The 12,979-nt window shown below is 41.1% G+C and overlaps 1 protein-coding gene across 1 annotated transcript in view; it reads right to left on the reverse strand.

The window, feature by feature from the left end:
• The window catches only part of dmrt1 (doublesex and mab-3 related transcription factor 1), a gene marked incomplete at its 5' end in the record, with an annotated part of 29,862 nt that overhangs the window by 14,349 nt on the left and 2,534 nt on the right, over window positions 1-12,979 (reverse strand). The window contains 2 exons of the mRNA XM_084552080.1: window positions 4,698-4,887; window positions 11,726-11,871. Coding sequence (XP_084408206.1) covers window positions 4,698-4,887; window positions 11,726-11,871 — 336 coding nt within the window. The remainder of the gene's footprint in view (window positions 1-4,697; window positions 4,888-11,725; window positions 11,872-12,979) is intronic.

The following is a 12,979-nucleotide window of genomic DNA, read 5'->3' on the forward strand; positions in this document are numbered from 1 at the left end:
AGAAAAGGAATCAGCAACTACTTCCATAAGGTTACTAAAACTATTTTTAAGCAAGAAAACGTAATTAGATTGTTTCAACTTCTTCAAAGGAAATGTTTGCAGTTTCTTTCTTCATTGATAGTCCTCCTTTTGCCTCCTTTCAAAGGATATATTAAAAATGATTCCTATTGGATGTTTTGCAAGATCTGGAAAATATATTTGGAGTGGTGTTGTGCATGGACCCTCTCTCTTTGATTCTGGGTTACCCCAGTCAAGGGGTAAATATATAAAAAAATCTTTAAAGGTCTTTGATAGAAAACCAACATCATTTCCTGTTTGTAACATCTTAAAAAAGCACAACTTACTGAGCTTCGAGAATTTTAAAAATCTTAAATTTGCTTGTTTGATGTACAAGGTCTTTCATGGACTTGGCCCACCTCCCATGTCTGACTTTCTTAAAAAAAGGTCTCACAGTGGTCTCAGGACCAGGGCCTCCTCTAGAGGAGACTGTGAGATGCCACACAGAAAAACAGCCTTTGGACAAAATGCTCTTTCTGTAAAGGCCAGTAAGATCTGGAACAGTCTTCCTCTCTCCATAAGGGAGTGTCCCACTTTACAAACCTTCACAACTCACCTCAAGCAGTGGTTGAAATCAAACCAGTCTTGTAACCATTGACTTTTATCTTCTTAGTAATGTACTTTCATGTGATGTGCTCTTATTGTGATCTATTGTCCTGTCCTATGTCTTACCATGTTTTTGTGTTGCCTGCCTAGGGACTGCGGATGCAAATTAGCGTTGTTGCTATAATCCGGCATATTTACGTCTGTTTCTGTCTGAATAGATGTTCACTAGTGTGCACAGTCCCTATCAAATAAATAAATAAATAAAAATAAATGCTACAGTGGACGCTAACTCCACCAGACTGTATAATATCCTCACATATGCAGCAAAGGAAGAACATCTTTTTGTCACGGATAAGTGATAAACCCCCCACTAAATCAAACTGGCAAAAGATAATTATGGAATTCACTCTTCAGAGGGACAGTTTAAGAACATTTGGACTCGATATCTTCACTTTTCCAACTTTACAGTGGCTTCAGTGCTTCCGAGTGTCGTCCTTGGCTAGCCTTTGGCTCTTTCCTCGTGTCTTGCTCATAACACTTTACTTGCAACCTTTTCATTTGAGACTTCCAGAATTGTGATCTAGGATGTATTTTATTTATTTAAGTATTTTATCTGTCTGTTTCCTATTCATTGTAGTGGCCGGGTGCATGTTGAGATGTATATGTGTATGGACTGTCAAGACCAATGTTGTGCTGAGCGTTTTGGTTATGTTAATATACAAAAAGCTCGATAAACATATTTGAGAAAAAAAAAAGATTCCTTTACAGTAGGATTGTACAGTATCAGAGGAACAAGTTCATTATGTAATGTCCACAAAAAGAGCACGTCTAAAACCCTCCTGAGTGATTTCTGCTCAGCTGATAAGATCCAAGGCCACAAGCTGAAACATGCACACACGCAACTGTTCAACAATCAAAATGTTTCAACATATTGAACACGGCCTCCTCTGCAGAAACACAGTTCATCTTCTGCCTTTAGAGGAAACAACACACACACACACACACACTGGATGTGACAGTGACTGTGTCAAATGCGCACCAAAGCTCACATTTGAAACCACAAACAGTAGGCAAAGGGTAACCCAACTTTATTTGTTTTAGTTCATACGATAATGTTTCACGTTTGTCATGGATGCTGTTTCATAAATGCAAAAAAGTGACACCTCTCATTATTCTATAATCACCTAAAATAATAGACACAGTTTTATCCTCTTTGTGGTAACTTTGTTTTGTTGCTTTTGCATTTAATTGTGTTTATTCAAATAAAAACATAAATATATTGAATTTAAACAGAAAGAAATACGACTTGTTATGAGGCCCTGTTATGTGGATAATGCTTCCTTTTAATGGGTAAGAAAAAAAAAGAGGGAAAGCCACTGAATTAAATAGTTTGTTTCTCTGGTTTTGGAGCCTGAGTTGACACCAATTGGGGGACCACCCGCTGAGAGTGTTGTTATCTTGTAATGGAGCATGACGGCTCATGGCAGGGGGCTGACGTGGGACCCTCACAGGAAAAGGACAGGTGAAAGTCATAAACAAATACAAGGGTACAAGGGGAGATGTGGGGGCCTTGAGGTTCGCGATGCTGGTGGTGTCAGAAAAAAGACGGGTATGGATGGTTTATAATTGATGCAAACTTTTTTCTTACCCGTGACCCCTTATGGAAAATATTAGGAGCACAAGGAGAACATTTCGGGATGCACCTTACATGGACCTGCGATGCAAATATTACATTTTTCCCCCACTTCCACTGTATTAGTAAAAGGGCTCTGGTAATAAATAGATGTAACCTACAGAAACTGCAATATCCCAACCACAGGTTAACAAATGTTCACCCATAGATGCGAACGAGGGCAGTAATGGACGTGGTCATCAGAGCGCCAGTAAAGGTAAACAACTTTGCCTCTCTTTTCTGCCTTTGGGCATTTGTGTTGGCATTGTCCTGTAATTACGCTGCTAGTCAGTGTCTAGTGAGCAGCTGTGCTTTGTTTCTCTGTGTAGTTGGAACTGAGCAACTCACATTAGCGCTGGAGCTCATAAATGTTGTTCAACAGTTAATTTTAAATCACTGAACAACAGAAAAGAGAGAAGAGGTCTGATCAGATGGCGATGCCGTACCTACAGCGTAGCATTGACTGTATAAAGATGGGCGGCGGAACAAGTAGCGCTCCCCCTGGTGGCTGGCTGCAGTATAGGTCATAAGCTCCATCCCCTCCATGTTAGTGGATGGGACTTGGGCCAAACTAAAACATTAAAATACACATCAAATATTTTATTTTTGATGCTGATGCATGTTCAAGTGTCAATGTTTTGGATAGGGAAGCGTTGCCCATATCCCCGGGAAAATAACGCCAGTTTGGCCAATGCAAGTAAGTGGCGACACGTCGTCCATATTTACATTGCATACATTTACGTAACCTTCCCCCTCTCACACACATAGGCCCAACACCAGTGGAGTCGCTCCCAACGTGAAAAACAAAATCCAAATTTGTCGGTCGCCTGCAAATGCTAGCGTTTGGTCGCAGCCTAGAGCCCTGTGTTCCCCAACATCAGAAAACATTGAGTTTAATACATTATTTGTCTTTTTTTGGACACAGGTCCAAAAGGAACTGAGCTGCAACATAAAGGATTAAACTTCCAAACTGCAAACAGCTGAGAACAACAAGGACTAATTTGAAGAAAAGTAAAGCATGATTTAAATCTTCACTTAACTGAACTATGTCGATGTTTGTCTATGAGCAACAGGTGCATCAGAGGTCAGCATGACACGAATAAAGGTGAAGATAAACTCAATTTGTAAGACCTACAGGTACAGTATATGTCCAGTTCAAGTATTATTTGTTCATTGGATATTCCATTGAGAATCCAAAATCAAAAAATTTAAAAAAATGTATCAACATGATGGAGAAAAACAAATAATGCTCTAGTGTTTCGACTTTTAAATTGATTTTCAGATCAAAGATGGAACATTTAAAAACCGTGCCCTGGGACAAATTTAATCATGATATTTTATTTTTCCAATTCCAGGAGAGGGTGTGGGTTGCAAGACCCCTGCAAGACTCCCGGCAAGACCGGGTACGACAGAAAAACTCCCGATACGCCACAGGGTATAAGTGACAAGTGGCAGTACTGAGTGCCAGAGAGTACTGACCCACTTGAAAGTGATGGATTATTGTATCTATTGCTTATCCGAGCAAATGCAATATTGAAAACCAAACGTTAGCATACAGGATCCTGTTATAAAGCATTCATTCATCTGCAACTGCAGCATTTTTCTGTCTTTGCTTTTAAATACATTGGAAACAGGCCTCTAATAGCAATGAAAAGGTCAAACTCAAGCAAAAGTACTAAAGCAATGAATGCACCAAAGATGAGGAGAAGCTTTTCAAGGTTTCATTCTGAAGCTTAATATCCTCCTGAAGTTCACTGAAACAAAAATTAAGCACGTAGGAAAACTTCTCTTTTAGACCAACCCACTGCTCTGTGCTGGGTCTTTCCTCTTATCTGACGCATCGTGCACTTTCATGCATTCTTTACAAAGTTCCACAAATAGTTTACTGAAGATATTAAGCAATACACACAATCTGATTTGCCCACATTCACTGGTACCGAGAAAGGCAGAAAATCCAGGCAACCACCGTCAGCAGCCCTGCTCAGCTGAGATTCAAATACGAGATTGGTTGAGCTGAGTGCCAGAGATGCACTGCTGCAGAGATTAAACGCACTTCATCTTTAAACACAACAAAAAGAAACAGAGCTGCACTGTGACGTCACTGACAGCTTGGTGCTTGATGGCTTTGTATGAATTAATGACTCTAAAGAACAAATAATTAAGGCTGAGCATTATTTAATGACAGTCTGGCCATCATTCATGTATATTATTTCTCAGCTTGGAAATTAATAACCAGCTGAGTCACAGCACTGCATTTGAAGTAAGAGGTAAAAAGTAAGTATAGTAAAAGTAAAAAAAAATAAACTTTATGGCACTCTGGGCTTTAGTGCACTCCTCCCTTCAATGTACCGTTGATAAAGTCTAGGTAAAACTTTATTGGGCCTGAAAAGTGTGTGTTTGAGTGTTTTTGTGTGTCACTCACAGGCTGCCATGGTCTCAGAGCAGCTGTTGTTGTTGTTGTTGTTGTTGTTGTCATCCACGCTGAAGAAAGGTGGCACATACGCAGCGGAGCCCAGACCTTGAGACTGGTAAGTGGCTGCTGGGTAGTAGGAGTGCATGTGGTACTGAGGGGAAACGTTGTGGCTGGACAGGCGGCCATCACCATGGGGCATCTGTGTCACGCAAGAAAACAGAGGAATCAAAAAAATGTCTTCATGTACGACATAGACTCAATTCTAACCATGAAATTCCTAAAGATCTCCACCGATCAGGCATAACATTATGACCGAATATTGTGTAGGTCTCCCTTGTGCCTCCAAAACAGTTGTGACTCATCAGAGAATGGACATGGGTCTTCTGAGGGTGTCCTGTGATGTCTGGCAACACAGTGTTGTTAGTGGGGGCCTTTGAGGGGAGGGGCCTCTGTGGATCATCCCACAGATACTTGATCAGTTGGGGATCTAGTGAATTTGGAGGCCAGGTCAACACCTTGTGTTGTTCTTCATGATTTATTTTTGAGTTGTTCCTATCCCTCAGCAGCCATTCTGCTTGGGATGTCTGCTACCATCAAGGAGTGTCATTGCTATGGGGTGGGGGTGCCTGGTCTGGTCTAGGTGGGTGCTACATGTCTAAGTAACATCCACACCAATGAATGCCAGGTCCAAAAGTTTCCCAGCAGAACACTGAACTGTCACAAGATGGTCAATGTTACTTACTTCACCTGACAGTGGTTTTAATGTTGTGGCTGATCGATGTAGTTGGCATTTGTAGATTTCTTTTTTGACTTTGACTTCACATTTTAAGAGTTGAAACTTTGGATTGTTGCTTAAAGAATGTCTTGAACGATCAATTACATAAAAACTGTTTCTGTATGAATCCATACCAACCCCAAGAACCAGTAAATCATTATTCTTTTCTTTCTTATTCTACATTTGACATTTTCAAATACAGTATAAACACCATTGTTCAATGACTGTAAAACCCTTCAGATCACACATCACACAATCTCAGGCGACACTTTAACAACCTAAACGGACAGGGAGAATATATAGACTTCAAATTATATGTTGAAGAAAATTAGCAGTATTTGATTTCACAGGTGCATGGCTTGTTCTGAAAATGGGCCGCAACACACAGCGCTGGCTCTCTCCAGTGCTGTGAAAACTTTAAAACGAGCTGTCTACTCAGCAGCAAGGCCGCCTCACCGAGGGTTTTCAATTTCATTTTTATGGAATTTGATTTCTGTCAGCCTGTAATATGTCACCAGTATTGTCCACACCATCAGCTCTGCGACAGCTTTATAAACTGTTATTTAAGCTACACTCAGCTCTTGTATTAGGCCGTGAAAAATACAATAGAGATTGGGCCGGAGTGCACAGAGCTTGCGTTTTCCAGGACGCGCAGAGAAGCAAAGAAAACTGTCTCAGAGGAGGTTGCTCACAAAAGGTAAGCTTTTTTTTTCCATGCTTGCAGAGAAGGTTTATATGCACTGCTGAAAGGAGGATCCACAGGGTAACTGTATAAACCTTTCTCACTGGGTGCTTTTACATAGAGTTGAGTATCTCCGTCATGATCAGGTTTCTAAGTTTCACTGGTTTGTGTTTTTAATGTAAAAACCTAAATTTCAGAGATCTGAATCCGGGTTTTAAGAAATATAGTTATGATAACTTGAGTCTCCTAAAGATTCAGATGCAGATTACCTTATTTGTCCCTGGGGAGCAATTTAAGGCACAAGTGATGTATAATTGTGCAAGTATAAGATACTTTAAGGAACAAAAAACTAAAAAAGAGCAATACAAAGCATAGATGGTTTAACAATCCAAGCTGTCCATGGAGGTTGTAAACATGACTACTACGAGTAAAGAAACCAGGATACTGATGCACGCATAAATCTCCTTGGTCTGACTGGTGCCAATTACCTGCACAAGCGCTAACGTAGCACGTATTTATTCCCAGAATTCTTCATTGGTTCATTGCTTGTTGCACATCACTGTCAGCATCATTTCCTCTATATGACCCACGATAGGATCAGCCTCATACACACATAAACACAATCATAGTATTCCACTAATGATCAGGAATAATAGTCCAGTCACAATAAAAATGTCTCATGTCTCACTGCCTAGATCAGAACACACTGATCAGACCGAGAAGGGTGGTGTAAACCTTTGATAACTGGTTCATTAGGAAAATGTTAGCTCCTAAAAACCCTGTAAACTCGGGCGGCTTCTCTCCGGTTGGAATAAATCCATTCTTTCTGTGCATGTGGGGTAAACATCAGGTGATGTGACAAATATCAGGGAGGAGGGACAGAACCATGCAAAACAACAAGCTGCTCAAACAAAGTCTTTTTGCAGCATGTAAACAAATCTACTATATATATCAGATCATTTTCAGATCAAACGGTTAAGCTGGAGTATATAATAATACAGTATATATAATATATAATTGGAATATTGGAATAACTACAACATTTAGGATATATTCTGATTCATGTTAACACTTTGAGTGAGATTTACGCTGAGTTTAAAAGAAGAGAAAAGTTTCCTGGAGGCAGCGTCAAGCAAATAATATTCCAGAGAGGGTTAGGGAGTTAGACCAGCAGATTTCTGTAGTACAGAGCATAGGCTTTCTGGAGTCAAGGTATGAGCCACCCTCTCCTCGCTACTTTAGCTTTCCTGGCCGCCTCATTTATTGGACTTAATCCAGTCACACTGTGCGCACGTGATCTAGGAGAATAAGTAAGATAAGAAAAGCCTTTAGGAATCTACAGGGGATGAAATTTTGTTTGTTTAAGATCCGATCAGGACTCGGCTCGGCCTGTACCGAATATTATAAGATCGGTATCAGGGCAAATAAGGGGGGAAAGAAAAATTTGATTGGGACATCCTTAATCTCAGGAGGAAATTTCTAAATGTACTTTCATGGCAATAAGCAACTGCAGGCGAACTAATTTCCGATAACAATTTTGGCAGAGGCGGACAGTTTAAGTATTATCTCTGTGAGATTACCTCCATCATACCAGTGATATCGTTTTAAGTACAGATATAGAACTTGTGCACACCTTTTTGCAATAATCATATTATCATAATAATAATTTAAAAAGAAAAAGATATTTTGCCAATAGAGAATGCTTCCGTGCAGCTACAGTCCATGGCTAACTTGTTGACTCCTGGGGGGGCTTCCTTACCTCCCCTGAGAGGGCCTGTCCTCTTATCTGGCACCATCTCTTGTCTGGAAGCACTATACAGCCCTTATATTATCGTCATCCACCTGCATGACAGCCAAGCATCACTGAGTGCAGAGGAGAGAAGAGGAGGAGGTACTGGAGATGGCCTTACACTGATAAAAAGCACTTTGCTTCCTCTGGGTTTTTGGCGTTATAGTGGGAGGAGAACATAAAGATCACTATATTATGACAACTGCAGGCCCAGATTATTTGCAGGGTTACATTTCACATGTAGCAATGTCTGCAAAGGTGGTGGAGGAAAAAATGTAGAAGCAGCATGGTACTAAACTGTATACCTACTGTAGTAATACTTTAGATTTGGCAAGAAGGTGTTTCTAATGCTGTGTTCACACTGCGAGCAACAAAAGACTAAATGTTTCGCTGACTGTGTATTGCTACAGCAGTTTGCTCAAGCGCCCATTAAGGGATTGCTGGATGTCGTCAGCTCTTTAAAAACAAATGCATTTGACTAACTGATGACTGTCTGATCCAGAGGAGTGATTATACCCTTTTTAGAGTTGCACCCCTAAAATAATATTAATATATTTATAATAAAAACGTGTTTTATTTTTTATTTTCTGACATCGTTCTGACATTCATCAACCATAGAGAGCTTATGCACTATGACTCGATAGACTCCCTTTGCTCATGGCAGAGAGCAGAAGAGAAGAGGTCGTTTTATGCCACAAATCATGTTCCTTTAAATCACTGGTGCAGATTTAAAACACGTTACCTGCAACGTTAGAGAGCAAAAGTGCAGAAGGATAATGCTGTCACTTACTGCCTATGCATATTTGTTCTGTTAACTGATGGAGGCTGATGGTTAGCACTGATGCCTCACAGCAAGAAGGTTCTAGGTTTGAATCCATCGACCGACTGGGGCCTTTCTGTGTGTAGTTTGCATGTTCTCCCTGTGTCTGCCTGGGTTCTCTCCAGGTACTCCAGCTTCCTCCCACCGTCCAAAGACATGCTGGTTAGGTTCATTGGTGATTCTAAATTGAGACTCTAAACTCTCTGTGTTAGCCCTGTGATAGACTGGAGACCTGGCCAGGGTGTACCCAACATGGGATAGGCTCCAAACCCCCCCCCCCCCCCCCCCCCCCCCCCCGCAACCCTCCAGAGGACAATCGGTTACAGAAAATGAATGAATGAACGATGAAGGCTGGTTTTGCAAGAGGTTACTAGTTAATGTTAGCTTTCTGAGGTTGTAGTCTGCAGCCAAGGAGCTAGCTGATATTCATTCATTCATTCATTTATCTTCTGTAACTGCTTATTCCTGTTAAGGGTTGCAGGGTCTGCTGGAGCCTATCCCAGCTGTCATCGGGCGAGAGGCGGGGTACACCCTGGACAGGTCGCCAGTCTATCGCCAGTCTATCTTCATTATTTTAGTGAGTGAAAGTTTCCTATTCTGATCCAATTGGGCTTAATGGGCTTGCTTACAGTCCATTAACGGACAGTGAATCTAAATACTGAAAGAACCATGACTTATTGAAAAATGCTATTTTTGACTCGTCACTCAAAAGAGTCAAGCGCAGCCAGATTCAGATTAAAACAAGCCTGTTACAATTAGTACTTTCCAGAAACAGACAGATCGTGATTGGCCGTGGGCTGAACCGCTGACAGACGCCTGCATTTCAGGAGAAACTGTGCAAACGACTGTAACGTTGATTAACACAGACCTAACTCAGCTGTCACAGCAAGTAACTAGAATGGCATCCCACCGGTGAGTGTGTGAATGAGAAAGTGTTTTGAGTGCCAGTCAGGTTAAAAAGTACTATATAAGGGTAGTTCAGTTAAAGCGATTAACTCAAGGGTAATCACATCAGTATGGGATACTACATTTAGAAATGTATCCTATTAAAATGTCCAGGTTTAGAAAAGATAAAGAACATAACGCTAACTCAAGAGAAAAGCACTGTAGTTACAAACTGTGTGTTTGTGGCACTAAACCTCATCTTCAAATAAACATCTTTCCATGCAAATATATATATAAATAAAAAAAAGTGGTCTCTAAATTTGAATAACCACAGCACGTAGCCCTTCAACCTGACAAGTTCACTGAAAATACCATAAATCACAAGGGAGGATGGCTAAATTATGCTAAAGAGCGCTAACTGATTAGCATTAATGTGCTCACTTTCTCCTTCGAGCGCTGAGGCATAGCGGTTTGTCCCTCTGCCGACAGACAATACCATTAACCTTTGCAATTCAGGCTCCGCCGTGCGCTGGCAGGTTTGCGGAGGCAGTGACCCCAAAACTAGATGTTGCTACTGGGGGAAAACTGAGGGGAGGTGGCAGAGGGGAGGAGAGAAGGGTGGACAAATGTTCTTCATAAAAAACAAAGCACCTCATCAGAGATATCACTGGAGAGTTATAGATCTAATCTGCTTCATGCATAAGATAATCTCATCGGATACAATAGAGATACATTCAAGCATAAATCAAAGTGAATATGTAGATGGCTCAACGGAAGGGAAAAGGATTGAGTGTGTTTGTGTGTCAGTGAGATGTTCAATGTTGTCACCTCTGTGTCTCAGCTGTAACATAAGTGCTGATACACAAGTTAATACTCCAAAGAAAACAGATTTAAGTTTATATATTTAGTCTGTTATTGTTGGGGAGCATTCAAGAACATTACTACTCTTAAACAAGACCACATACACAGATCAGGCATAACATTATGACCACCTTCCTAATATTGTGTAGGTCTCCCTTGTGCCTCTAAAACAGTTGTGACTCATCAGAGAATGAACATGGACCTTCTGAGGGTGTCCTTTGGTGTCTGGCAACAGGATGTTGTTAGTTTGGGGGCCTTTGAGGGGAGGGGCATCTGTGGATCATCCCACAGATACTTGATCAGTTTGGGATCTAGTGAATTTGGAGGCCAGGTCAACACCTTGTGCTGTTTTTCATGTTTTTTTTAGTTGTTTTTGTGGCTGCATCCTGCTGTGTCATTGCTATGGGGCCTGGTCTGGTCTAGGTGGGTGCTACATGTCTAAGTAACATCCACACCAATGAATGCCAGGTCCAGAAGTTTCCCAGCAGAAGATTGTATTGTCAAAGGTTTGGTCAATGTTATTTACTTCACCTGATAGTGGTTTTAATGTTGTGGCTGATCGATGTATTGCCCCCAGCCCGACTTAGCAGTTTCGTAACTTTGTTGCTTGCAATGTCAACATCTGACTGTTAGATTTAGTCTACATAGTCTACTGTTGCACAACTCACAGGTAACATGAGAAATGACTAATATTCAGTCTATTTTAAAATACCATGTGCAAAAGAAAAAGGAAAATGTGTCTTCTGCAGAGCTGAAGGTTCAAGATCCACTTAAATGCAGTATTATAACCTGACTTAAAGTTTTTGCCAGTTATTTAAATCCTGCTTTGGAGGCTTTTTCCATCCAGCTATGTCTCTTACAATGAAATGAGACATTTATATCACATACTGACCCCTCTTTAAGCCTGTTTACAAGTCAGCGTGAAATGACGGACTACAAGATTATAGACTGCGATAAAGGCGCACAGATTTTTTTCCGATTGCGCTCACTCACGAAAATCCTCCCTTGAGCCAAGTTAAACATGCTTTGGAGGTTATCGGCAAACCAGACCAGCATCAACACATTACAAAACACATTCAGCTGCTGTTGTGTGTGTGTGTGTGTGTGTGTGTGTGTGTGTGTGTGTGTGTGTGTGTGTGTGTGAGTGGGTGGGGGGATCAAATGTATACAGCAGTTAAATACCACTAAGTGCTCCAAATAGAAGCTGGACATTAATGTAGATCACCTGGTACTGCTGGTAGTTGTAGAGGTTGCCGTAGTAGGTGGAGTAGCGTGACGGCTGGTAGAAATTGTAATAGGAGGTTTCCAGCAGCAGGTCAGCCGGTCCCTCGGTATGAGTCCTGGCAGCAGCTGATGGGCTGGAGGATGACGCTGAGAGGGCAAAAGACACACAGAGAAGACGCATTTAGAAGCTAAAGTTTAATGTTTGTGGCTGTTTTTTTCAAAAATCATGATGATCTGAAATGTGACAGAGAGTATATGCAGTATTTTCAAACTATGTTAAATCATTTTACACACTATATATTGAAGCTGCACTTGGATCGATCACTTAATACGAAAAGAAGACATCTTATTAGAGCTCTGCTGGATTTTCTGGTCATGCAGCCCGACCTTAGCTCAAACAACTGTCAACAGCACCATCTGCAGGTGACAGGTACATTTTGTTGTCATAGATGAGCTCTATCACTCTATCGGGATGAAAATGAGCATCAAATCATCATTACTAACTATCTGTTGTACTTGTTTTATCAGCAAGGCCACATTCTTCTCAGGCAGACTCTGATCTTTTGGTCTTACACAATGAAGACACTGCACCACTGACGCCAAACATAACACTTGTCACCAGCGAATCGCGGAGTGCTCAACTCCTTTTTTCCACCTCAAAGGTCTTTCTTTCAAACATACAAAGCAAGACATGTCCGGCCTTGACCATAGTCATGTTCCACCTCCTACAATATGCTATCAGGCCAAGAAGGAACACGCTATCTGTGTCTGCCTCCACACAACCTTAGGTTTCGCTTATTTTCCCAAGAAAATATCTTATGTTTTATTGCAGATGTCTACAGTGTCCATACGAATATCCACATATTGTGGACAAAGTCAGTGATGAAATTTTTATTTAAAAATATAACCCAGAGAAAAGGTTACAAGTAAGGGAATTCTCTAAACAGAGCCTCGGTAAGTTGAACGCATTGTTAAAATGAAAGAGCCCACCAGTTTGGAGCAGCTTTAGTACAGCCACTATGCTGGAGTACCTCAACAGAGACGGCTTTCTGATGGGACAGCAGACTCAGTATTTGGACAAATGCAATGTTTTTTGTCTTATTGGTAGATGTTAGTCAGTTGGAGCCACCGCTGTGTCCTCATCTGTTGTTTTTCAGACAAGAACTCAAGAAAACCACTCTCCACTAGCAGATGCTAGTAGCTAGCATGGCAGTGCTGTTTATTTAAAACAAAACAACATGGTTTCTCATTAACG

The sequence above is a fragment of the Chelon labrosus genome (assembly GCF_963514085.1).
Source record: "Chelon labrosus genome assembly, chromosome: 9".
In the NCBI taxonomy this organism is placed as follows: Eukaryota; Metazoa; Chordata; class Actinopteri; order Mugiliformes; family Mugilidae; genus Chelon; species Chelon labrosus.